The sequence below is a fragment of the Anguilla rostrata genome, chromosome 13 (genome assembly GCF_018555375.3).
Source record: "Anguilla rostrata isolate EN2019 chromosome 13, ASM1855537v3, whole genome shotgun sequence".
NCBI classification, from domain to species: Eukaryota; Metazoa; Chordata; class Actinopteri; order Anguilliformes; family Anguillidae; genus Anguilla; species Anguilla rostrata.
Genome location: NC_057945.1, coordinates 8,608,235 through 8,636,102, shown reverse-complemented (window position 1 = coordinate 8,636,102; position 27,868 = coordinate 8,608,235). Strand labels below are relative to the sequence as shown.

Genomic DNA, 27,868 nt, shown 5'->3' with positions numbered 1-27,868 from the left:
CCTCAAATTACTGGTGCTGGAACGCAGTGAAAACCATCAGACATCATGTAATCCACTGTAATCCAGAACTGGATTTTGACACGTGATGTAGACAGATGACAATGCACTAATATGTTCACATACGAGTCTCCTTGTTAGATAAACAGTTTATTTAGCAAAATAAATGTATAAATCCTAAACAACTTTGTTGGAATATTTTTTTACGTGCACGGCTCAGAGCAGCGTTAATACGATTGGTCGAAGTATAACAATGTCCATCACACGCACTACAAAATAGTTTGATAACCGAATAAGTATGTCCTGGCTTCACATTAATCACAGGCAAACTAAACCTGAATAAACCACTTTATTTGCAACAGACTAACATACTACCGGATAAGACTAGCTAACGAAATACAGTCTAACTACACTTTTCAGGTTTAATATTCATCCGCGTTCACGACAAACAACAATTTCCTCTTCCGCGGATATAATAGTCCATAGTTTACTGTATAAATAAACATCCAATTTAAAATAAGGACTGTACGCTTACTGCTTACGTATTATGTACGACACAATCCAATGTCAGTTGTGCAATTATTCAGTCTAGTATTTTTAAAAAGTTACATTTCCCGAAAACGACATAAATAAGATCCGGTCGGCGTCCTGAAGTAGCAAGAAGAAGTTGATGGCGTCCGGCTAGAATGCCGGAGCATTTATCGGTTTCGTTTTTACTTGGTTTCTGACCTGTAGATTAAAGTGGAAACAATCCAGCACATAAATTGCGGTGAGTAAAACTACCCGGGAATACGGTGATAGAATAACTGAAGTTGAAAAATTGTTCAGGAAAGGGGACAAGGCGGACTGACCACACCGACAAGGCCCTCGGGGTCCCTCACCCTCAGATAGGAGTTTGCAGACTGCCTGAATCGAAATAGTGGCTCAGGAAAATGGCGGCGCGCAGCAGGCAGTGGGGAGGGCAGCTCGGCCCGGGTTTAAATTGAGAAAGGCGACGCGTGGATTCGAAATTGTGTCTTAAAACGTAGTATGTGAAATAAGTGAACGTTATAACGTGTGATTAAAGTGTTACTACGCGTCCCTTCGCGATGAAGACAATGGTTTATTAACAGAAATAATGTGTGGCTTGCTAGTCTAGCTACCAAGCCAACTGGTTACGGAGCGCACAATTAACACAGTCGCTAGATAGTCCGCCGATGGCTATACGCTACGGTGCTAAGAAGTTACAGTGATTGCAAAGTATAAATAACACTAACAGATATTACTATTTAACGTTGGTAGCTCTAGCTAACTATACGTGATATACGCGAGACTCGCTGCGCCACGCGGAAAATAACGTTTGTTGAAGCGTATGACACAGGCTAGCAGGTAGCAAGCTAATGAGATGGATATGCCAAATAATTCTAGCTAGGATCCTAAAGCAACAATCTCACGCATTGAGCTAGTTAGCACACTGGCAGGGTTTTACATGGAGGTGTAGAAAGAGTATCTTGGTAGTTCTACAAAATTAGCCGTGTAGCCATTATTGTACTGGCGGTTCAACCTTGACCGTAATATTGTGATTTTGTCTGTGCAGTATGAACAATAGCTAGCTTACTACTGGCTGGAGTGTCTGACTGGCCAAACACGTAAAGTGCAGTAGTCAGAACATTCACCTAGAGGCGGATTTCTAATGGGGTGGTTATCACTGAACTTTATAATGTGATGTGGCTCTAAAGGTCAACTTACTTGAACAAAACATTGACCCTTATAACGTACTTTTATTTATGGAGTTCCAGTTAACTGCATCTACGATTCACTGTACATGTATTCACTCACACTTGGATTTAACTTGTTTCTACCGCTTGTAAAGGTGCTAGGTAGTCGTATGCAAATCACGGTTTGAGTTTTTGACGAGTCTAAAGAAGCGGAGTTGTTATAAACTAATCTTACCAACCTTAGGATACGTGTACTGCTAGAATTAAAAGCAGTTACTGTATGTCTCGAATGTTAATTTTACAGCTAAAGAGTAAACTTGAGTAGAATACCACGTGTTTCATGTTGCTTTGCAAGAAATTCATGCTTAACCTTTTTAAAATGTGAATTTGGGGTAAAGGTACCAGTTTAGTTTACTGAATCTACATTTTGACACTTTCATATACACAGCCTTGATTTCCAGCAGTAGGGTTAAGATCAAATGGAAAATACATCTGTTATCTATCATTTTAATTTCAATTTTGCTCCTGTTTGCTTAAGGAGATGTGAAATACGTGGCCTAGGCTTAATGGGATCAGAGGTGTACCATGGGTAATCCAGATTTGCGCAATCCATTATTTTTGTCGACAAAAATGACTAATGATAATTACATACAAATGCATGAACATAAAATTAGTCATGGAGCAGAGATACAACCTTAAAAAAATATTTAATACAGTAGGTACACTACAAGGTGCAAAAACATTTTTAAGACAACATCTAATTCAGCAGGTTAAAATGGCCATTTTCTTTGAAGTCTGTACCTGTTTATTAAGCCTACTGCAGTGTTATCAGAGATACGGTAGGCTATTTCATTATGACATTTTTCAGCTAGATAGACGTGAGTGTGGGGTTAGGTGTGGAAGCAGGTCTGTAAAACCACTGAACGTGTTCTGAAATTAATCTGTAAAATAGTGAAATATTTGCCCAATATAACACATGATCATGGACCAATATCTGATTTCACAGATACCCATATTTATTGTGCAACTTTTCTGTTTTCTCAGAATAATGTATTTAATGGAATGTTTCATAGGAATACATTGAAGCAAAAAAAAAAGAGAAAGTATCAAACCCCTGCTTAAGTTGGACCAGTTTTCAAAGGAACTTACCTTTGAATGTTTTTCAAATAAGGGTTTATAATTCATGAAATTTAAAAAACAATTTCAAAATTATTACAAACAATTACTTAGATCAGATAGAAGTTGGTGTCACATGCAATTTACTGGCCATTTGCGTTCCCATACTCATTGAAATGTCAGAATTGTCACTTGTGAATGTTTCTTATTCAGTGAATGTACATGGCTAGAAAATTGCTCCCCTACAAATGGTGCCCACGCAGAAAACTAACGCAATGGCTAGCAAGCTACTATTGGCTATTCATACAAAATTAACAATGGCTGACTAAGTTTACTGTTCAATTAATGAAGGAAGCAGTAATCAGCAGGACTGATGCTGTAGAATATCAAGCCAAATACCCAGTTTGCAAATGAACAGATAATGTGTTGTATAGCTTACAGATGTTTCTCTTCCCAAATTTGCCTAATTATTTTTGAAAAATGATATTTAGGGGCAAAAGTAACCATTAAACAGTAAATAGAATTTCATATAAATAAAACAACAATAGAGCAAACGTTTTAATGCATTTGGACAAAAGGAGTAATTCAAGATGAATAGCATCCCCCCCCCCCCCCCCACAGTTTGTTAGCATGCCCCTTTTATGAAAACAGTTGTAGGTAATCACTGCATACCTCAAGCTGCAAAACTGCTGCTGGCTGAGAGTAAATGTCTCTAATGTGACTAAAAGTGTCTTTAACATTGATCTATATGTGGGTGTGCTGTTTGAACGCTGAGAGCATTGCATTTTTCACCAGGACAGTATATCAGCGTACGCCTACTGTATATTAAACAGCATTTCCTGTGATTTTACTGTCCAAGACAAATGGTCAGTATTGGAGAGGAATCATTGCAGTTTTAGCTTGATTGGGGCACGACCCTGTTGCTGATGCTCTGTTAGTGCAAGATGGTTAGTGGTGCTGAGCTATGTGGTGCCTATCCAGTCTTTCTCTTCTTGGATGCTCTGACAAAATCAGATGGGTTCGATTTTTATCAGAAGTCTTTAGTTGTGGCTTGTGTTTTGTGAGATGTGCAACGACAGGATTTGTAATCTGGAATAGCCATTGAGGTGAGCTGTCGTTGGCTCTCATCAGCAGCACACACAGGTAGCTAAAGATGAGGAAGCTTAGGGGCAAGGAAACTGGCTAGCCACGGGTCTGCACTTATCAGACTTATCATGTTCCTCCCTCTGCCTAACCATGGTCTTTTCCACATTATTGTTTTATTTTTTTGTCTGGTTTCACAGCTCAAATTGGCGCACACACGTGCAGCAGCTGGCGATTATTGCTGCTGGTGTTCCTCCATTAGCTGTATGTATCCAGTGCTTCAAATCTTCCACTCTGTCAAGTAGAGCATCTTGGTGTCTCTCAGCAGTGCAAAACAATGAGAACAAGGTTAATTACAATAAATACACTTTGAACGAATCCTGTTGAAATCTTGTTATTTGTGACACTGTGATCCCCATCTCTGCACCGTCTGCCTGGAATAGAGTTGCTGCTAACAGACAAACAAGTTTCTTAAGTATAATTTAAGTCCATTGGTAAGAGAGTCAGGGAAATTGGTGAACACTGTAGCTCTTTTTGAATTTTCTATGTTTTTCTACACACTATACTATTGTGTGTTTGGTAATTGCGAGAATGTGAAACAGGACATTGCTGTTAAAGAGGATGCCTGCTCACATAACCTACCCTGTATAAAGTTTAAATAAAATAAAGTCTTTCCTATATCATGTAGGCTAGTTTGCACACACCTAAGACTGAAAGACCAACGATTTAGAAAAGAACATCAATAAATGTGAGAGGGAATATGACTTTAGTCTTCTGCAATTTTTTTTTTTTAATGAATAGGAACCATTAGACAAGGGTTACTGATTTTCTGTTACACTTAATATTCGATTACTAACTTGTACAATACTGTTATACAATAACTTGATGTCTATCTGCTAAAGAATATTGTCGGTGGCTGTCAATCTGATGGGAATTTTTTTCCCCCACGGAGTGTAGGCTAACTCGAATGCTTCTGCCCCCGTGTTGTGTAGACAGAGATAACTGGAAAATTGTGCTTTTAAGAACAGGATTGCAAGCCATTTGTGACAGTAACTGGCTTTAAATTAAAAAAAGAATTTCTGTGATGGTGTATAAAATGGCTAGTTCTAATGAATACCTGTAAAAGTGTGTCCCAATGTGTTCTTGTGTGACCGTGTAAAGGTGACTAATGAATGCTTGTAGAAGTGTGTTTCTATGTGATTGTGTAAAGGTGACTGTAATGAACGCTTGTAAAAGTGTGTTCCTGTGTGACCGTGTAAAGGTGACTGTTTATAATGAATGCTTGTGAGAGTGTGTTTCCGTGTAACCATGTAAAGGTGGGTTCCCTGTGCGTATGACTAATGAACGCTAGTTAAAGTGTGTTTCTGTACGCCCTTGTAAAGGTGGGTTCCCTGTGCGTATGACTAATGAACGCTAGTTAAAGTGTGTTTCTGTACGCCCTTGTAAAGGTGGGTTCCCTGTGCGTATGACTAATGAACGCTAGTTAAAGTGTGTTTCTGTACGCCCTTGTAAAGGTGGGTTCCCTGTGCGTATGACTAATGAACGCTAGTTAAAGTGTGTTTCTGTACGACCTTGTAAAGGTGGGTTCCCTGTGCGTATGACTAATGAACGCTAGTTAAAGTGTGTTTCCGTACGCCTTGTAAAGGTGGGTTCCCTGTGCGTATGACTAATGAACGCTAGTTAAAGTGTGTTTCTGTACGCCCTTGTAAAGGTGGGTTCCCTGTGCGTATGACTAATGAACGCTAGTTAAAGTGTGTTTCGTACGCCCTTGTAAAGGTGGGTTCCCTGTGCGTATGACTAATGAACGCTAGTTAAAGTGTGTTTCTGTACGACCTTGTAAAGGTGGGTTCCCTGTGCGTATGACTAATGAACGCTAGTTAAAGTGTGTTTCTGTACGTCCTTGTAAAGGTGGGTTCCCTGTGCGTATGACTAATGAACGCTAGTTAAAGTGTGTTTCTGTACGACCTTGTAAAGGTGGGTTCCCTGTGCGTATGACTAATGAACGCTAGTTAAAGTGTGTTTCTGTACGCCCTTGTAAAGGTGGGTTCCCTGTGCGTATGACTAATGAACGCTAGTTAAAGTGTGTTTCTGTACGCCCTTGTAAAGGTGGGTTCCCTGTGCGTGTTCCAGGGCGCGATGGACTCTGAGGAGAACGCGGTGGAAAGCAGCAGCGATGCGGGCCCCTCGGGTCTGGAGGAGCCCTCTGAGAGCGGGATGGGCATGGAGACGTCGGAGGCCATGTCGGCCGACAGCAGCGACACGGCGGCCGTACACGCCCTCACACCCGAGTCCGACTCCCACGTGGGGCAGAGCTCAGAGGGGCTTGTGGTAGGGCTGATCACCTCATAATAATGATGATATAATAGTAGTGTTAGTGGTGGCAGTGTAGTATAATGGGTAAGGAGCTGGTCTTGTAACCTAAAGGTCACAGGTTTGATTCCCAGGTGGGACACTGCCATTGTACCCTTGAGGAAAATACTTAACCTGCATTGAATTATTGAATGTGGAATTTATATGAATAAATTAAAGGTTGCCTTTTTAATGTCTCAGGAGCTGATTCCAGAGACCAGCTCTAGCACAGATGTCAGAGGGATGATCCACCTCCCGGACTCCTCCTCCGTCGCCCAGTCGACCAGTGTGTCGAGCGTTTCCACGGTGACGCAGTCCATCCTGGTGTCGGAGTCCGCTCAGGTGTTGGTCCACTCCAGTGTGGTGTCGGACGGGGGGATGATCGTGTCAGACTCCACCGCATCCACGTCCTCAGACCTGGGCTCGGCCATCGATAAGATCATCGAGTCTACCATTGGGCCTGACATCATGAATGGCAAGTGCCTCCCATCTCCACTGTTGTGTTTATTTAGTTTTTTTAATATGCGTATGTTCTTGATGTTGTTAGGAGTCCAAGCAGACCCATTTAACAGAGGCATGAGATGGGGTGTACATGTGCATCTACTCACAAACAGCAAATTTGTCTGAAGGACTGATAAAGTACACCATATTGTATTCTCTGCCATTTTGGAGTTGTAGCCAAATGCTAAAAAAAATATCCCCTTGACGTATCAGCATGCAGTTTTAATTTCTTCAGTACACGTTCCTTTTAAAAATGTTTACACAGACAGTTGCAATTAAAAAAACGTTGCCGCAGAAAGCCAATAAACTTTCAGTGGGTGTGGCTTTTTGCAAAAATGCATATAAATCAATTATTGTATGATGTGATATGATAGAGCTTGGTATTCACATTGACAGTCACACCAAGACTCTGGCCTTACAGCATTGGCCCGATCAGCACATATGGTGGAACTATAGTGTTCCATATAATGAGAAATATTAAAACAGTCACTTTAAATCGCTGTAACTGCAGGGATTTTGTAACTTTATGCAGTAAGCAGTACCTTCATTAAGAACATATACGTTTCCTTTTGGTCACCACCATCATGAATTGGCTACCATTTTGGATGATGTGCCAACTTATTTCTTTGCCAATTCTGAACAAAATGGCTGTAGAATTCACCAGGGATTAACCTAGATTCATCAAGCTTGGCGTGTTTTGGTTCATTGTCATAGCCAGTATCTTAAGAATGTTCCCAGGGCCTTTGGTAGTCAAACAACATATTGTATATCCACCTCCAAACTTCACAGTGGAGATTAGGGTGCTTTCCGCATGACCGTCCCGCCTTTTATGCCAAACGTTGATGGATGTTGAACCATGCCTTGTCTTAATGCACAGGTCAGGTTGTCTTGTGCAAAGAGGATGTTGCCAGCCTGTCTTAATGGTCAGTTTTGTAGAGCAGGTTATATCAGGTATTATTATTCAGTTATTGTCAGCCAATGACTACTATGTTCAATATTGACACTCATAATAATAGTTAGCCTATGTCATTTTCATAGATCCTGTGGGGTCACTTGTGAGGTCCAACATGCCGGAATAGTCTAATATGTGTGTTTGTGTGATCCACTGAGCAATTCAGTGCTTTTATTTCTTGAATGTGTGTGTGTGTGTGTGCTTGTGTGTGTGTGGCAGAGATACCAGGTCTTGCATGCGATTGTTTCAAAAATGTATAAATCCTCTAGGCTACGAACGGTGACTAATGGTCAGACTTTGTGTCCGTCAGGCTGTATCGCGGTGACCAGCGCTGAGGACGGAGGAGCGGAGACCACCCAGTACCTGATCCTGCAGGGCCCTGATGACGGTGAGTGTGAGTAGTTAGTGTGCTGTTTTCTGGACCTCTTCGGCCTAGTAGATCATCAGTTAAAACATGATATATTTTTGCATTATGTGCCTCCCTTCCCTCTAAATTAAATGGTTTTGTCCTTCCCCCTCTTGTGTGTTTTTGTTTGTTAAAATGTCTAATAAAAATGTTTAATTGGGTCATTCCAGGGGACAATGGCCCCTTGACCTCTCCCCCATGACCCCCATAATGTAGCCTTTAGAATAATGACCATTGGTATACTTTCAAGGGAAATAAAAACACAAACCATCATTAAGAAAATGAGATACAAAGTGCCTATTTTCACTCCACTTTCGGCCAACCCATCTCTGCTTTTGAGACCTGCAGTTTGACAACCATAAATGGTAAAAAAAAAAAAACATTGATATCTTGGTCTCATTGTAGTCACAAAGACTTGCTCTACAACGTGGATCAGGCTTGACTACTTCTACTTAATTCTTTGCATTAATTAAGAATTAAATTTAATCATGAATTATCTCAAAACTGCTTTAAGAATTTAGCTCAATTTTTCATGTTTTGTCCTACACTGTGCGATGTACGTACCATGCAAATTTGCTGAGTGGGGTCTATGATCTTTGGTCTCTCTCTCTCTCCAGGTGCCCCCATGGTGTCCCAGATGTCCTCCTCTGCCCTGTCCAGCCGCATCACGATTGAGGCCCTGGGGGAGGGCCCCACGTCCACCTGCCTGGAGCAGTCCGAGCTAGGGGGGCGTCGGCGGGGGAGCCTGCCCGACCTCGAGGCCATGGACCCCGACCAGCCGGACCAGCCGGGGCACTCTGGGTACGTGGCGTGCAGCGCCGACAACTCGGGCCAGCACCACACGCACGGCTACGGCGACTGCGCCGGGGGCGACGACTCCAACCAATCGCAGCACTCCCAGTACGCCGAGTGCAGCGCCGGCCACTCCCACTACCTGGACCTGGTGCGCCAGGACGACCCCGGCGACTCCCGCTACATCGACTGCAGCGCCGACAACTCGGACCGGGCCCAGCGGTACGGGGCGTGCGTGACTGGGGCGGCGGACCAGCCCCAGTGCTCCCGCTACGCGGACTGCGGCGCGGACGCTCCCGACCAGACCCAGAACTCGCAGGACCGCGACGAGGCCTGCTGCTACATGGACTGCGGCGTGCCCCAGGGCTCCATCTACGGGGCGGGCCGGTCCCTGGACTGCCCCGACCAGCCCCAGCACTCCCACTACGCCGACTACGGGCCGGACCAGCAGGGCCAGTACATCGGCAGCACCGGGGAGTACGCCCCGCCCCCCGGGAGGGAGGCCGTGCCCAACCGGGACCCCCAGGGCGGGCCGGGGGCCGAGGGGCCCTCGGAGGGCACCGGGCTGGCCGAGGCCCAGGGTAGCAACGAGGCGGAGGGGTCCGGACTGCCCGGGCCAATCCGGGACAGGCCCCCTAATCTGGAGGAGCTGGAGGAGATGATGGAGGTGGTGGTAGTGCAGCAGTTCAAGTGCAAGATGTGCCCCTACAAGAGCATCTCCAAAGACACCCTGATCAACCACATGAGAGACAAACACTTCAGGCACACAGGTATGCGGCTGGCAGTGGCTGCCATGGCAGGATGATGGTGATGATGGTGACGGTGATGATGATGATTATGATAAATTAGTTATAATCTATTTTTTAAAGCGCAATGCATAAAATGTGTTGCACATATTCAGTGCATTCAACAAAGGGCAGCTACAGGTAACATATGGTAATTCATAGAAGAATGAGGACAAGCAAGCAGTGTAAAAAGCTGTGTATGGGCTATTATCTCTCAATGACTACAAGCTCCTTGCATTTACTCACACTCTTTTTATTTATTTATTTTCGTGCCTAAAGCTCATTTTGCAGCTGAGTAGGCTAGCCCGTATGACAACGGTCTTTGATGAGAAGCTTGTTTTGAACCATTAACAGACAGCCTCGCCTTTCTGGTACCCTAGGGTTCATTGCAAATGGGAGGATGGGTGTGAAGAGGAATCCATAAAAATGGACCTAATCCATGACGACTAGTGGGTTCTTTAACTCATGTGACTATGGTCTAGGCTCAGTTCACTTCACAGTGTTGCTGCTTTTGCAAAATATGGATTTTTATTCTTGGGAGGTTTCAAAAGAAACAGTGAAGCCCCAGTTATGGACTAATTGCATAAATGTGCTGTTATCATACGTTTGACGAGAAAGCATCGCTGGAGAGAATCGCAGGGGCAGGGGATAATATTTCCTGATCGTCTGTGAAACGCAGGTGCCCCGCCTCCGAAGAAAAGGGGGCGGGGGCGGCCGAGGCGGAGCGAATCGGCCGCCGCCCAGAAGGCTGAGGTGAAGACGGAGGAGCCCGCTGAGGAGGAAGAGGATGACATCATGGACGCCGGTGCCATTGATGATCCAGCAGGTCAGTGGAGAGCTCTGTCATGCTAATTATATATATATATATATATATATATATATGTACAGTTGCAAGAAAAAGTCTATGAACACTTTGGAATTGTAAGAAACCCCTCAGGTACACCGAACAGTGTGTCAAGGTCACAAACAGCAAAAACCAAAACTTATCACATAGAGGTCCCCAACTGTAAGAAAGCCCTCAGATACACCAGACGGTGCGTCATGGTCACCAACAGCAAAAAACCTCTCCGCAAACCATACAGCGGAAGCATTTTCTTGTTTGTTGTTTGCTTGCGTTGAATGAGCTAGCCGTGCGTTCTCAAGCGCTCGTTCTGCTGCCCCCTGTCCCAGACGACAGCGACTACAACCCGGCCGATGAAGACTGCAGGGGTCGCCCCCCCGCCCTCCTGCGCAGCGTGCCCGCGTCCTCGTCCGGCACGGTGGAGCGCCCCCGGCGCAGGGTGGTGCGCCCCAGGAAGTTCCCCTACGCCGCGGGGGGGCGCGGCCACGCCCGAGGTGGGTCCCGTCTCCAGGTTCTGCTTAAGGCCCTGTTTAATGTTACATACGCACATCGTTCCTTCTAAAAAAAACCTGGGATTGGGGAAACCTTGGGGCTCTGTGAGGGACCACCAAGTGTCCCAAACAGTCCGCTGGTACATTTTTTAATTCTTAATTTAGAAAAGATTTCTCCTTTTCAGAATATTTAATTTATATTTCCATATTTTAGAAATGACATTTATTTACTTTTAGATTAATTTTATTGAATACCTGTCTTACTGTGTCTAGATTTCGTAATATAATCATGGACACCAGGAATTATACAAAATGGCCACTGTACTGTGGCATGTATAGTGGGTGTTGGATTAAGGTGTGAAATCCCAACCAGTGAATCCTCAACTGCAAGGTGGTCATTTTATAGAGATCCTACAAGAAAAAAACTGGAATCCTTGTGCTATGTCATATTAAACGTACAGTATATGCTATGATCCAACGTATGATTGCCTGTGTTCTGCCTGTACTTTTTCTTGGTTAGGAATGGCTGCAGTGACCATGGAGGCGTCCGTGGGGAATAAGAGTTTGGACGCTCAGGTCCCGGAGGAGGCCAGCTCTTCTGGATTGGACAACGGGCCTGCGTCTTCCGCTAATGAAAACGGAGCTGAGCCAGGTGTCAGCCAATCGGATTCGGAGAACAAAGACCCTTCCTCAAACACGGGACCCGAGGAGGTCGAGTTTTACCCCAGGAAACGGGGACGGCCGTCCAAGCGCTTTCTCCGCAAGAAGTACAAGAAGTATATGAACCGCAAGTAAGAGACCGCCTCTGTAGCAGTAAGACTGTTTACTGTACATTTTTGCTTTTGTCGATGGCTTCAGCTCTCAGTTTCTGCCATCTATGCTTGGTAGTTCCCAAACATTATAAGCTCTACTCTATACTGCGTTTTCAAACATAGTATTTAAATGGTGGAAGACTAACAAGTACACTTCCTAGTCCAGTGTTAAATTTAACCTTGATAATTTTATAGTATGCAACATATCAATACAGCATATGGGAGAGACCGTATGATACAGATTGTGGAATACAGAACTAAGTCAAGAAAAAATGTGTTCATGGTTTGTCACAACATTTCAATGTTGGCCTGTTCTGTTTGACCTGATCCTCAGCCTGTGTCTGTTTTTGCCTTTGTTCTCTCCAATCATTGAGAATTCCTTTGGCAATTGAAAGACAAATAAAAGACCTATATATAAATCAATATAAGCTGTTCTGGTGCCTACCATTGCTAAAGGATGTATTACATTTCTTTAGAAATACCCCAACGCAGAACTGTTTGGATTATGAGGGCCAAGCATGACCACACCACAGCACACCACAGATTCACTGTTGCCAGTTAGAGTTGAAGTTTGAATGTCATGGACTTGCAATTAAATGAAAACCTCTTCCAGGTCTTACTCAGCGCAGTTTTGCTCTAACTTGGCAATCCCGCTTCGTGAAACACACGTATTGTGTAGCGGTTGCTTGGTCATATGTAATTCCACCGTAGCTTTTTACTTCCTCTATTTTGTTCATTTGAACTGAGGGTGGAAGTTTCGAAATTCCCTGGCAAGAGCTGGCTCACTGATCTCTCTTGGTAATTTCTAATTAGTTGTACGCGTATGATAAATGATCATCTGAAATCCAAAGCAAAGTTGGTTTTAAAGCCCTCCCTTAGTCCCCCTAATGTAATTATGCTCGACGCTGATTTAAATTCCTCTTTGTTTTTCCCCCCACCTCACAGCAGGTACTACAAGTCCCTGAAGCCCCTGCTGAGGCCGCATAACTGCCGGATATGCGGCTCCCGCTTCCTCTCCCAGGAGGACCTCCGCTTCCACGTGGACTCGCACGAGGGCAACGACCCCGAGAGGTTCAAGTGCCTGCAGTGCAGCTACCGCTGCAAGCGCTGGTCCTCGCTCAAGGTGAGCGCCTCTCGCCCAGGGGCCTCCTGGAGTAGGGGTCCCGTGGGGTCCTCTTCAGAAAATACCTTTTTCCCTTTTGAATAACTCGTTTGTATTTTAATCATATTTACACCACCGCCTTGGGCTCTTATAGCAGAATAAAGAATCCCAGTCATGAAGAACTTGCCTAGGATGTCCATGCTGAAACTGGAAGATAGTAATAATGTGTTTGAGGAGACACAAATTACTAAATTATACTGCACAACCCAAGTCAAAACACAAATACAATATCAATTCCTTCCTCAATCATTTAAAGCTTCCTCAAATGAGCAAGGACCAAGGAAAATAACTGGGCATATTATTAACACTTAAACTAATCTCCATAAAGCACTCTACCAAATGCCAAGTAATAAAGCTCCTCGACCTTCCAGATTCCCTGCTGAGTTCTATAAACATATACAGTATGGACTGCATTCTCACCACTGTTTCTCAGAATGACATTGAACATATAAACACAATTCCAAAATCCCACCACAAATGAACACAGTCCACCTCTCTGTCATTCTTTGGCAGTGCAATGTACTGTGTCTCTACTTATTAAGGCACAGGGGCTTTCATTGCTACTGGTTTATTTCAAGTTTGAAATCGGTGGTGTATTTTGACCGATCCGATCATTTTTTCGGGCGTTCTTTTGATTCTTCCTTTTGCGTTTTCATAGGAGCACATGTTCAACCACGAGGGAACCAAGCCCTACAAGTGCGAGGAGTGTGACTACTCCAGCGTGTACAGGAAGGATGTCATACGCCACTCCGCCGTGCACAACAAAGACAAGTACGGTCACAGTAATTCTGGGGGGTCACGGGAGGGCGGGGAAGAGGGGTCAAAACAGGTCAAGAAAGAACCGTCTTGACCAGTCAGAGGAAGCTGTATCTGAAACACTTACAGTACAGCCCATAAGTATTTGGACATTGACGCAATTTTGTTGTTTTGGCTCCGTACTCCGGTACATTGGGTTATCTGAGGTTAAAGTGCGGACTGTCAGCTTTAATTTGTGGGTGTTTACGTCCATATCGGGTGAACCACCAAGGAATTGCAGCCCTGGGGACCAAAAGTAATCGGACAGTTGATTCTAGGAATTTGTGGTAGAGTACTGAGCCAAAACAAAAATGGTTTCGCTGTCCAAACACAGATTACACTGTAAAAATGTCTCACAACCATTTTAAGTGTGTTCAACTTGCTTGGTTGACATATGACCAAATGAGCATTTCACGTGCTTTACATTATAGTTTTGATGGATTGTGTTCAAGTGAGAACAGTTAAATATTTATGTATCTTTTTAATAAAACAATTGTTGACAAACACATTGATTATTATGGGTATTAGCATGACTCATTGTGTTGTATGAAGCCAAGTATGTCTAACAACCCCCATGTCTCATTTATTTAAAAAAATACACCTCAAATCATGTTATTTTATAATATGAGACATAACCATGCCAAAACGTTCACAGGGGCCCTGTATCACATTGTCATAAATCATTTGTTGTTTTAGTTGTAGGTTTACAGCTAAGATACAGTTCAATTAAAAGACATTGGGGGGTTCATTCTGGCATGAAAATGAGTGCTATTGTCACCTGAAATTAACATGTTTTCTTTCCCTCTCCGGATTGTTTTTTCCAGAAAAAAGAAAACAGACATGGTAAGTTGTTAACGTTTTTTGCCTTGCGACTCTTTACAAAAATGCCGTTTGTCCGTATTTGCTTTTCATGCCATAGCAGGTTATTCCGGATGTCTCGCAGGTCCCCAGGAACACGCAGTTCCCGTGCCCCGTGTGCAGCAGGGTCTACCCCATGCAGAAGCGCCTCACGCAGCACATGAAGACGCACAGCACCGAGAAGCCGCACATGTGCGACAAGGTGCGTGTGCAGACCAGTCCGGCATCTCCTTTATGATTGCTATTGCATTGTGCAGGTTTACGCTCTCATAGTATTACAAAAGTAGTTCCATGCTTACGCTGCCCGGTCACGTCTTCTGGATATTCTGGCCCCCCAGTGGTGGAATCAGTTTCCGACTGCGATTCTCAATTACTGTCCATGTTGACAGGACAACTGAACAAAGTTAACAGGGTGGTTGATAACTCTGAAGAGTACAGTTGACTCGCTCACTGTATGCACTGTTACCAGCTCCAAGAGAATGACTGTCCTCTTCAGCCGCTACTGTTGCTCTGTATACCTCTTGAATGCAGTTGTGTATGTGGTGTATAAGTCTCTAAATAATAGTGCCTGCCGTTGATGTAATAAAATGCTATTTTTCATAACGGCATATAAACTGATGCAATCACTGATTATAGTCACGGAGGGTGTGTTTCAGACCATGTCTTTTATTTTTTTTTCAGTGTGGAAAATCTTTCAAGAAACGCTACACTTTCAAGATGCATCTTCTTACTCACATCCAGACCTACGGAAACAGGTCAGAGAAAAGCATTGCTGATATGCATGCATGTTGTTGTTTTTTTGGTTGTTTAGGCTAAGGGTTCCCACAGTTTTACTTCTAATTACATTATATTGATGGTTGGCCATCCAGTTTGAGACGTTGTGTAAGAAAGCTGAGATGTATGCAGAAACGTGTGTATTGGAGGGACAGAAGAGATGAAGTTGTGTGCTGTCAGTGCAGCAGTGATAAGATTAGTCGTGATAGTAGATGACAGAACCAAGCCTTAGTGTAGTGAGTGAAGAGGAGAAGACTAAGGAGGACCAAACCCTGGGGTATCTCTGTAGATGTTTCATGTCTTCTACTGTGGTCTTACCGTGTGTACCATAGAGACACAAAGAGTGCATTTCCTCTGGTGGCAGGTTCAAGTGTGAGTTCTGCGAGTACACCTGTGACAACAAGAAGCTCCTGCTCAACCACCAGCTCTCGCACACCACCGACAAGCCCTTCAAGTGCGACTACTGCAAGTATTCCACCACCAAGGAGGACTTCCTGGTGTCCCACATGGCCATCAAGCACACTGGTCAGTACCCTCAGAGATTTGTAGCAACTTTCACCAGTTCTGCCAAGGCTGTATAGGACAAACCTTTAAGTGTGTCTCTGCTCTTGAGATCCTACCACAGGTTGTACTGACTAACCAGCTGGTCATCCCCGTATTCTGAACATCAAAAGTTTGGTCCCTTGACTGGAATTTGATGGATCTTATGAATATTTATGAGCATGAGCGACAACTAATTCCAGTGGCAAAGTACATCATTGGGCACATCTCCATTCGAACTTCCTGAATTTAGGAAATAGAAAATAGGAAACAGCTGACCAGTTGGTTACCATAGAGGATATCTTCAGTGCTGCCAGCTTTTACCAACAGGCTGAAGACTCTCAAAGATGACGAAAAGAAATAGCCGTGATTGTAGAGGCTCAGGCAAGCCCTCACACTTGTTCCTGTCTCGCAGGAGAGAAGCCGTTCTCGTGCGACTTCTGCCACTTCATGACCAAGCACAAGAAGAACCTGCGTCTGCACGTGCAGTGCCGGCACCCCGAGGCTTTCGACGACTGGTGCCGCACGCACCCCGAGGAGCCGCCCAGACGCCGGCGGCCCTTCTTCACCCTCCAGCAGATCGAGGAGCTGAAGCAGCAGCACGACCACACCCAGGGCCTGCAGGACACGCTGCGAGGGCCAATCGTAAGTCAGAGCAGGAGCACGATCACACTCAGGGCCAATCGTAAGTCAGAGCAGGAGCACGATCACACCCAGGGCCTGCAGGACACGCTGCGGGGGCCAATCGTAAGTCAGAGCAAGAGCACGATCACACCCAGGGCCTGCAGGACACGCTGCGTGGGCCAATCGTAAGTCAGAGCAGGAGCACGACCACACTCAGGGCCAATCGTAAGTCAGAGCAGCAGCACGATCACACCCAGGGCCTGCAGGACACGCTGCGTGGGCCAATCGTAAGTCAGAGCAGGAGCACGACCACACTCAGGGCCAATCGTAAGTCAGAGCAGGAGCACGATCACACCCAGGGCCAATCGTAAGTCAGAGTAGCAGCGCGATCACACCCAGGGCCAATCGTAAGTCAGAGCAGCAGCACGACCACACCCAGGGCCTGCAGGACACGCTGTGTGGGCCAATCGTAAGTCTTCATTCCCCGATTTCTCCTCTTGGTCTCTTTACCTCTTTGCCTGTGATGTGCTTGTGTGTCTGGTGGCAATATATAATTACACCTCTTGAATCCTTGAGAGTTAATTCCACATTGATGTATGCAGGAAAGATATTGCCTCACTGCTCCTATCACAGTTTAGGCATCACAGTTCATGAAAATATTGTTATTGGAGTAGGTTAATGGCTTGTCTTCCTTCATCTTCGTCTTCCTCCTCTTCTCGTTATTATCTGTTTGCTAGGTGTCTGTGGACTCCATCGAGCTCCAGGCGATCCAGACCATAGAGAATCAAACCGTTTCCCCGGACTCACTGGAGAATGCCACGATTATTTATGAACATGGTAAGTTTGTCCTCTCCTACCATTCCTATATGTGTTCATCAGAAGGGGTTATTCATAAAGATCAAGGCTGGTACTAAAAAAAAAAAAAGATTCAGTTTTACAAGTTGAGGTGATTGCTGAACTTGTTAATATTTCTTTTGATTTTTTTGAGGACGAATGTTGATTGAATCTTTAATTTATATTGTAATGTTTCCATTTTCTTGTAATGTTTCCGTTTTCTTGTAAGTCAAAGTTAAGAACGAATTTTGGTTGGACGCAGGCCAAAGTCAATTCATAAAAAGCACAGCACGATTCAGTACATCGGTCTTAACAGTTCTATGAGGAAATCTGTTAAAAGCGCTATAAAAATAGAACTGATTTGATTTGACGCCTGTCCAATCCGTCCGTCCAATCGTTTTTTTTCCCAGAAGCCTCGGACCTGTCGGCTCAGAACGCCCTGGACCTGCTGCTGAACATGAGCAACCCGCGAGAGCTGGTGGGGAGCTCCCTGCAGGTACTGGACGATGACCGCTTCCTTACGCTAATGCGGGGGGGAATATATTATCCATGCTTGTAATATATTGCATCATATTCAATATATTACAGTGTATTCCATTTCAGGGAGAAGCCAAGCTTGTTTTCTCCTTGTAATTCATTGTTAAGCTCATTGAAAGTCAGCAGTCTAATAAAAGGACTAGCTTGAGTGGCTGAGACAAACCAGCCTAGTGGCATCGCAACTGAGCTTGTACCAAGATGGCTGCACCCTAGTTTAGTTTATTTGTTTATTTAACAGGGGCCATGCACAACACAACCATTTGGGCCAGAGTTAGCTATATAGCTCATTTACATCTGCGGTCCCAAAAAATAGCCAACCGTAGTTTATTTTTCTAGCAAATACGGGTGTTTCAGTTTTTAACGCGGGGTCATATCTTATCTAAGGTAAGAGCGAGTCATGTTACTGAGTGCTTCACATCCCCTTTAAGGAAGGTCACTGTGTGAGTGTGTGAGGTTGTGTGGTGTGTGTGTCGCTCCCTCAGGTGGCCGTGCTGAAATCGGAGGGGGAGGCTCTGGAGGGGGCCATGGGGGAGGCGGGCGTGGCGGGGAAGCCCCAGAAAGTGGTGGCCTTCCACGTGGCGGAGCACGGGGAGGCGCTGGTGAGGGAGGCCTTCGAGGCCGGGGCCGTGGAGGCGGGGCCAGACATCAGCCAGATCGCCATCAGCGCCTACCAGGGCGGCGGCGACTTCAGCGTGGTGGAGCAGGTCGGAGAGGAGATCCACAGCACCGCCACCGTCTACAGGTACCGCACCCCACACAGCTGTTAAGGGGTTATACCCAACCGCCTTCCCGTGCTAGGCTGTGTGCTTCATTTACACAGGAACCACGTTGGTTCTGCATTGAAGCACTTGCTTTCCGTAAATTTTTTTACGCCTAATTTATTCAGGTTTTTCCTTCGTGTAGCTGATGGTCTGTCAACTGATAAACGAATCAGCCGAATGCTCCCCGTGAGTTTCAGCGGCGGTGCATTGTGGGTAGAGTTGTGACTCATTGTGGGATGTTTGTCTCCGTGGCAGTGCGGAGGGAGGCGGCGGGGACCCCCAGGCCGTGGTGGTGAGCAGCGGCTCTCTCTCCGGGACCCTGAAAGAGCACAAGGGCAAATACTACCTGACCTCCGGGATCGGAGGAGGGACGGTGCAGCAGGTGGAGGTGAGCCGTCACTGGGCCGGAGTGAATTTGACGGGGGAACATGTGTTCCGGTTAAAAGTCTGTCCTTCGATATTAGAAAAAACATACAGAGCAGCACCGGCTGTTGGCAGTGTTTTTAACTCATAAGCCACGGTCACAACCAATAAAAATGGTGCTTTTGAACGCACACAAACTCACTCATCCAATGAAATTACAGCTGACATCCCCCCACTCTCTTCCAGCATGTGAACATAGTGAGCATCCAGTATTGCGTTCATTGCTCTACAATACAGGCAGGCAGGGAGTGGCTCTGAAAAGACTTTTCGAGTAAAGCAAAAGTCTACAATTCCTGTTAAGCTACAGTTATTATCAGGATGTGATGATATGTAAGTGATGAGTATGAATTTTATGCTTGGAACATGTTCAAACTGACTGAATGTGAGGTGAGCTGAGTGAGGAGTAGCTGAGGTGGCTGTATCTGGTGAGTGATGTCACACCCTGCCATCTGTTCTTCTGTTCTTCTGAAGCTAAGCAGCGAGGATCCTGGGTCCCCCTCCCCCACCACCTCTCCCCAGCAGCAGCTCAACTCCAAGAGGTTCTCCTGCAGGATCTGCATGGAGTCCTTCCACGGCCGCTCTGACATGGAGAGCCACAAGAGGGCGCACTTGGACCCCAACACCTTCAAGTGCCCTGATTGTCCGTTCATCGCTCCCTCCTGGCCAGATGTCAAGGTTAGAAGGAGTTGTTTTGTTTCTGAATGTAAATCAGACCTGGGTCAAACACGTATTTGTTTTGGATTCAAATACTTTTCTATGCTTTACTGATCTTGTCCGGTGTATTGGGACCAATGAAATACTCTCAAAAAGTGCAAACCACACCTTCTGGTCATATTGGCAGGCTCAATTACACCAGGCAAGATCAATAGAGCACAAAAAAGTATTTGAATCCAAAACAAATTTGTATTTGACCCGAGGTCTGATGTTAATATTCAGTTGTAGTGCATGGTTTTGATTGGCGTAGACAGTGTTTGCGTGCAGTGAAGCACATTTTAGATATTAGCAAAAGGACAATGTGCTGGTTTTACAATGGCTGGTATAAGGGCATTGAGGAGTTTGTGGTGTAAAGCAGGAAAGTGTACTTTGAATAGATATTTGGTAGATGTCTAATGGATATTTCCCTTGGTGATAATTTATGGCTATTTCTACAATTTTCAGCCACTTAACATTCACTTTGAAGTAACTGCAACTTTGTTGTACGTCGCTCTGGATAAGAGCGTCTGCCAAATGCCTGTAATGTAATGTAATGTAACTGAACTGAATGTAACTGAAACTGTTAATTACTGTAATAACACTCGTCTCAAATCAAGGCATAAAATCCGTCATTTCTACTCTGCCTCTTTGTATTGATTGCATCAACAGGCTATTTTAATACCCATATTAGGGTTCACCTGATCAGGCTATGCTGTAATCTCGGTATCGAATAACGTTCAGTACACGCTAGGTGGCGGTGTGGCGTCGTAGTCAAGGCGGAACTGTCCTTAATGTGAGCCGCTTCAGTTCATATCCGACTGTATGACTGGCAGCACGCAGCGCGGACTGTAACGGGCCGGTTTGTGTGTGTGCGTCTCCCGTGCCCCAGACTCACATGGCCATGCACGCCTACCTCCGGCCCCACAAGTGCGGCCACTGCAGCTTCGCCTCCAAGAACAAGAAGGACCTCCGGCGTCACATGCTCACCCACACCAACGAGAAGCCCTTCGCCTGCGACGTCTGCGGCCAGAGGTGAGAGAGAGAGAGAGAGAGGGGGGAGAGAGAGAGAGAGAGAGAGGAGAGAGAGAGGAGAGAGAGAGGGAGAGAAAGAGGAGAGAGAGAGAGCCGTCCGTCTGTCTGTCTGCGCCCTGTGGTGTCTTCAGGCCTGTGACTCTGGCGTCTTCACCCTGTGACTGGTTTTCACCAGTAGAGAGGACGGATCGGATACCTGTGCTACTACTACAGTGTAAAACTGCTTATGCTATAATGCTAAGTGAATGGTTGAAATGGGGGCACATAGCTCAGGAGGTAAGAGCGGTTGTCTGGCAGTCGGATGGTTGCCGGTTCGATCCCCCGCCCTGGGTGTGTCGAAGTGTCCCCGAGCAAGACACCTAACCCCTAACCCCTAACTGCTCCCAACAAGCTGATTGGTACCTTGCATGGCAGCCTTTCACCGTCGGTGTGTGAGTGTGTGTGTGAATGGGTGAATGAGAGGCATTAATTGTAAAGCTCTTTGGATAAAAGCGCTATATAAATGCAGTCCAAATGCATGTTCTGCTCATCATCAAGCATTCATTACAGTAGAGTGTACCTGTTTTACTTATGTCTGGATTACTTTGTTTGAGAGGGAACGTGACAGAGACAATGTGCAATATTGAACATTGCTTCTTCTATACAGGATCAATCCGTGTCTAAAATAAGAGTGTGTGTGGTTCAGTGCAGGGGGGGACCAGGGAAGCTTCAGTACTCTGTTAGAGGGGCTGCCTTCCTATGAGAGATGTCTTATTATTGAAGGTGCATTCTAAAATCCCTCTTAGAACCAAATGATGTCTATTGGTTCCGTTTCATTTTTTCTAGTTGCCATTTTACCATTGAGGCTTCCACCCATTTGAATTTGAACCTCTTGAACGCTTTTATCGTTAATGTTATAGTTAATATTCCCAACAGAGAAGGGCCTAAGCGAGGGCCTTTATTTATTTATTTATTTTTTTTAATTTTTTTTTCAGGTTTAACCGTAACGGCCACCTGAAGTTCCACATGGAGAGGCTGCACAGCCAGGACCCGCCCACACGCAAGCCCCGCCTGGCCCTGCCCCAGCAGGCCATCATCGTCAACAGCGACGAGGAGGCGCTGGCCACCCTGCAGAGTGAGTGTGTCACATTACATTACACTACATTGCATTTGTTTAGCAGACACTTTTATCCAAAGTGATGTACAAAAGTGCATATCAAGGTCATTGGAACAACTTTTTTTGCATTACACTCCCATAACACCCCCACCTTCCTGCATGGTTGATTTTATGCACCCGTTAGCAATGGGCGAGGCTGAATTTGCCGAAACCACCGATTAGAAGGGGTGTCAACATTCTTTTGGAAATGTATGTGTGTGTGTGTCTTGTGTCTCTGTGCATATGTCTGTGTCTGTGTATCTCTGTATGTCTCTGCATGTTTGTTCGGTTGTCTGTCTATGTGGGTATCACTGTATGTCTGTGCTTTCCTGTGCGTGGGTGTATCTGTGTGTATGTTTGTGCCTGTATGTGTATCTCTGTATGGTTTCGTGTCTCTGCATGTCTGTGGGTGTCTGTATGTGCCTGTGTCTCTGTGTGTCTTTCTTCAGGAGTGTCCATGCTGAGAGTAATGATGTTTGTGTCTGTCTAACCATGGCCCTTCTCTCTTCCTGTGTGTGTGCAGCAGCTCTGCAGGCGGGGCAGACGGTCATCACCCCCGAGCGGCTCCAGCAGGCCCTGGGCCAGGAGCACATCATCGTAGCCCAGGAGCAGACCCTCTCTGACCAGGTACAGCTACGCCCAATGTACCTACTACACACAATGCTCCCGCTACACCAGCCATACCCAATACACCCGCTGCGCCAGCTACAGCCAGTGCACCTACTACACCAGATATACCCAAATCACCTTTTATACAAGCTACACCCAGTACACCTGCTACACTCCAGTTACACACAATTCACCTACTACACCAGCTACACCCAATACACCTGCTACACCAGCTACACCCAATACACCTGCTACACTAGCTATACCCAATACACCTTGCCACTACCCAACTATACATCTAATATAAAACACCATTTTTAAAAAGTAATACAGGTGACTACAGCCAAGACACATCCTACTTCGGCCAGCTAAACACCACCTTTGTCTACGCCAAGTACCTGTATCAGTTCAATCACCCTAGCTACTGCTTAATGCCCCTAAGAAGCTAGTATACGCTCTAATACTACACTTACCTCATCTTAACACACGATTCACACCTCTTCGAAGCCAGTTACACACAATTCACCTACTACACCAGCTACACCCAATACACCTGCTACACTTCAGTTACACCCAATACACCTGCTACACTAGCTATACCCAATACACTTGCTACACCCAATAATACATCTAATAATAAAGCACCATTAAAAAAAAAAAAGAGAATACAGGTGAAACTAGGGCAAGGATACAACGGGGTGATCTGTCTGGAAATCTTAAAATACCAGCCTTTTCTACCAAGTGCGTGTGTTTACTTGAATGCACCCTAGCATACTGCATTAATGGCCCCTAAAGAAGTCTAGTATTAGCGTCTTTAGATGAGTACAGTTGGATCAGCTTTAGCACCTACTCATTAATCTTGAAATGCAGTCACGATTACACACCCGTCTCTCCGTTTGCAGGAGGAGGCCACGTACATCCAGCAGATAACCACCGTGGACGGGCAGACGGTCCAGCACCTGGTCACTGCTGAGAACCAGGTGACGGAGGTGAAGCCTGCTCCGTGTTTTCATGTCAGGCACCAGCCCGGAGGGACGCGTACCTGTACTCGCTTAATGTTTTCACTGCACTCGAATGACCTCTCGCCGTCTCCCTCCAGGTTCAGTACATAATCTCCCAAGATGGCGTACAGCACCTCATCCCGCAAGAGTACGTGGTGGTGTCTGAGGGTAATCACATTCAGGTAAGCAAGCAGCATTGCGTACACTGCAGTGCTTTAGGCTCTCATTTGACGCATTCGCCTCTGCGGCAGAGGTTCCGCCGGCTGGAGGGAAATACTTGCGGTGTTACGACAGTAGGGGGCGGCAGAGTGTCATTTTTCCTCATAAGGGCAGCTTCCATCGTTCTGCATTGAGAAATTGTTGACGTCACACCACGCTGCATTTTTTGGATGAGGAAATTCGCTTTAGAGGAACACTTAGCTCTGTGATTTGGAGACATCATTCGTATTTGGGGAAAAATAAAGCCCCAGCTTATATTGAATTAGATTTATTTTCCAGTCAGTTCCCTGTTTTAAATGGTAGTTTTTTGTCTTTTTTGTCCACAGATGCAGGATGGACAGATAGCTCACATTCAGTATGACCAGGACGGGGCTTTCCTGCAGGAGCAGCAGGTGAGGGAGAAGGAGAGAGCACGCACACACTGAAACCAGTATGCAAACACAAGCCACTGCAGTTCCATTTCAGTTAACTCATACGAGTTGACAGGCCCACCTTAGGATGGAGTTTTACCTGTCATGAGCTTTCAGAATGAGAACTACGGTATCCTCAAACAGCAAAATACGTATTATCACCAGATACTTGAACTAGGAATTGATTGTGTGGAACACCTACCTTACATTATATTTCAGAATTCAGCAGGACACCCTTATTCAGAGTTCCGGAGACACAGATTGCACTTTTATGTATAATTAATTTATACGGCTGAGTACTTTTTACCGAAGCAATTTGGGTTAAGCACCTTACTGGAGAGTACAGCGGCCACACCACAGCAGCTAAGACTTAAACCCACAGCCTTTGAGTTTCAATCCTGGTTCCCCAGCCATTTTGAGACAGTACCGTACTCAATGTTTTGAACAACTTCGACGGTATTTTTATCTTTTTTACATACGTCCCGAATATTAGTCAATTAAAGTTAGTCTTGAGGTTGAGCGTAAATGTGTATGTTTATATATGTATAATATGTACAATAAGTATAAGTATGATGATGTTTCGTAGTTCATTACTTTATTTTGTCTTTTATTGATTGTAATTTTATTAACTATTTTATTAGCATTAAAACAGTGATGATTGCTAAGTGGTAGACAGGCAGTTTACCATAATGCTTTGGGCTTAAGGTAAACATGTTTTATGCAGACAGTGTGTGAAACCTTCTAAACAACATAACAATGTTTGATGATGAGAACAGGCCGTTGAGCTCATCTGGGCTTGTCACATTGCCTGCGGTCAAGACAGTGTCCAGCACTGTATAAAGTCTGGTCTTTAATAGCCCAAGGTGAATTACCCCCATCATGTTCCCTTCTGACTGGGCGGCCCTGTGCTTGTTTGGCTCCTTTCAGATTGCACTGAGCCACGACGGGCAGATCCAGTACGTTCCCATCAGCTCCGAGCAGCAGATCGTCAGCCAGGAGGACCTGGAGGCAGTTGCACACTCTGCAGTGACAGGTGTTCACCAAGGCCCAAACTCGGAACCTTAACCATTTTTTTGTTTGTTTGTTTTTAAACCGAGCGATACACATTGACATTAAGAATGTAGTTTCCAAGTGAGACCTATCGAAGAGGGCAGTATAAAAAGAGCATTCCGTCCAATAATGGCACACTGGTTTATTATGAAATAAAAGGGTTGTCAGCTCAGCTGACTTATTTGGTGACCATCTCAAAAATCCATTTTTACACACTGTGCATTTACACATCTTTACTGAAGCAATGCAGTTCATTAGCTTTGCTGAAAGGTAAGATGGCAATGTCCCATGGTTTGAACCAGCATTTGAACTCTGATTTACAACCCCACTTCCCAAACCATTATATTACCCTTATATTAGCAGTTTCTCAGGTGAGTCCCATGGGTGTTGCATGTGTCCAGTGGATGTTGGGATTTGTAGTTTCTGTAGGCTGCTTGCCTGCTAACCCTCGCTCCGTTCTCCCCAGCGGTGGCGGACGCAGCCATGGCCCAGGCCCAGACGGTCTACGCCACTGAGGCCACGCCCGAACAGCTGGAGCAGATGCAGCAGCAGGGCATCCAGTACGACGTCATCACCTTCACAGAGGAGTAATGGCGACGGCTCAACACAGCACAGCTTGCTCCCTTCCTTTCCAATGAGAGCTCCCAGCGGTACGCCAACAAGCAAAGGGGACGACCTGTGCACTATACTCTACATTCTTAAATTTGTTCCCTAAACTCAAATTTACGCTTATCGCATTTGCTTTTTGTGCTTGTAATTTAGATTACAGTGGCTTGCCTTCAATGTTTTGGTGCAGGAGCCATACTGGTTGCTACACTTTAATTCAGGTGGCTCTTCTGAGAATTATTCCATCAGGCGAATTTCCGTTGCAAAATATTTTAAATATTTTGCATATTAACGGCCGCAACAGACAAGATGTAGCAAGGCATCAGATTGGCTGAGGCGTCATTGTAAGCGACAGTGTACAACAGTGCAGGTCCCTCTACCTGGCTTGCTGTTAAATGATGTCACGGACTTGCAAGGCACCCATGTTTTCTGACATGGCAGTGATGTCATATTTTCTGTTTATTATTTGTGTGCTTAGATGTTGCCACCAATGCATCTGAATCGAAGTGCAATAAGGCCTCAAAGCCATCATAAGGCCAAGTCACAGATTGCTACAGGTTTTGTTCTGTTGTGCTGTTTTTAGGCACACAGTGGTGTAAGGAACGTACATCTCAACGCACCGTGGAACGGGTTGGAGGGTTTTTTTGTGCTGCATTCGTTTTATTTTCGTTTTTTTTCTTTTGTTATTGTGAGCTGTTGCGGTAGTGGAACAGAGTCAACTAAAAGCTAATACCAAAGACTTTATCTACTTATTGCACATCGGCAGCAGCTGCGTGTACCTCTCAAAAGAAACCGAAGCTCAAACAGTCAGTAGCAGTTTAATATCATTCTAATTCCTGTGTGATTTCATCACTTTGATTCTCATTCAGAGGCATGGCAAGATGCTGTAATGCTGAAAGGATACAGAACCGAAGATAAACTCAAGCAAAAACTTAAAACAAAATTAAGTAGTTTTATTTATGTGGAGTAACAGCCCCCTAAAAATGCTAAATATTACATAACTCATTTTGTCAAGTTGCCACATGAAGAAAATGTACCTTTCACACACACAGTACCAGTAATATCTCCACATCAGGGGTTATCAACCCTGGTCCTTGAGGGCCACAGACATAGCTGGTTTTCATTTTTAATTAGCACTTAAATGTAGAACGTGCTTTAATTGATAAATTAACTCGCCTAAGGCCTAGTTTTTTGGGTCCAAATTTATTTGCAGATTTTAAGAGGAAAGCCAAAAACCATCGGAGTTGAGAACCCCTGATCTATAGGAATCCAAATTCTGATGTGGGCGTGAGTTTCCTGTGGTTTCAGGATGTGTGCCTATGATCAATCACTTGTAAGCAAAGTGCATTAGATATTTTGAAATCTTAATGCTTTACGCGTTGCACATTAAGGATGAAGTGATAGTTTTGTGTTAAGATCAATGTCTTGCCCATCCACGGAGTGTAGAAAATTGTTTAATGCGTTAAAGGTGCTTTGTAAGATGATACAATATTTTCGGAATAATCAAATAAATTGCACTTCCTGCAAGGCTGTGGAAAACGTATATTAAGGAACAGTGTTGTGTGTTGGGAATCAAATGGAGACCATTTTGTTTGTGGAAAGAGACAATCTTATATATAACGATTTGTGTTTTTGCCATCGGTATGACATGTGAAGACGTTTGCTTTTCATTTACTCATTTTCAAGAACATACTGGAGACGTACTTTCCGAGGGTCAGTAGAACATGGCTGGATATAGCAGGAAAACACCTCTGATATGTAAATTATGTATATTGTAAATTAAAATGCTAATCCTTTGATTTAACTGTAGTGGGTAGAACTGTGTATACAGTGTCATTTTTCTTCTTATTTCTGTGAATATAATTTTTCAAAACTCTTGAGAGACTATGCTGGACTACTGGTATGTGCTACACCTGTTGTTGCAGAGACTAGAAATAAAATGTACAACTTGAGTGCGTGTTTTAATCTGAAAGCATGTTTGTG

The 27,868-nt window shown here is 44.8% G+C and overlaps 1 protein-coding gene across 10 annotated transcripts; it reads left to right on the top strand.

Annotated features, from left to right (window-relative positions):
- Positions 1-285: 285 nt before the first annotated feature.
- Positions 286-27,837, top strand: znf335 (zinc finger protein 335). Of its 10 annotated transcripts, none has more exons than XM_064304606.1 (28): positions 286-766; positions 6,024-6,221; positions 6,444-6,717; positions 8,006-8,083; positions 8,719-9,663; positions 10,358-10,504; positions 10,849-11,013; positions 11,531-11,801; positions 12,768-12,945; positions 13,643-13,755; positions 14,604-14,622; positions 14,723-14,839; positions 15,319-15,392; positions 15,776-15,936; positions 16,367-16,596; positions 17,313-17,412; positions 17,820-17,905; positions 18,429-18,688; positions 18,963-19,095; positions 19,602-19,805; positions 20,713-20,855; positions 21,830-21,969; positions 22,517-22,617; positions 23,502-23,588; positions 23,699-23,782; positions 24,146-24,211; positions 25,157-25,262; positions 25,746-27,837. In XM_064304606.1, exons 2-28 carry the CDS (start codon positions 6,030-6,032, stop codon positions 25,868-25,870), a joined length of 4,599 nt encoding a protein of 1,532 aa, XP_064160676.1. In that variant the 5' UTR covers positions 286-766; positions 6,024-6,029; the 3' UTR covers positions 25,871-27,837. The 10 variants fall into 10 exon arrangements, with proteins under 10 accessions (XP_064160676.1, XP_064160675.1, XP_064160678.1 ...); XM_064304605.1 differs by having other exon boundaries at positions 22,514-22,617; XM_064304608.1 differs by having other exon boundaries at positions 14,702-14,839; positions 17,823-17,905.
- Positions 27,838-27,868: the final 31 nt, after the last annotated feature.

What these genes read in the sequence shown, in the direction of transcription:
- znf335 (XM_064304599.1), top strand. Translation starts at nt 6,030, where the DNA reads ATGGACTCTGAGGAGAACGCGGTGGAAAGCAGCAGCGATGCGGGCCCC. An exon ending in AGCGCTGGTCCTCGCTCAAG is followed by an intron (nt 12,946 to 13,642) that starts GTGAGCGCCTCT and finishes GCGTTTTCATAG; the next exon opens with GAGCACATGTTCAACCACGA. An exon ending in GGCGCTGGCCACCCTGCAGA is followed by an intron (nt 21,970 to 22,513) that starts GTGAGTGTGTCA and finishes GTGTGTGTGCAG; the next exon opens with CAGCTCTGCAGGCGGGGCAG.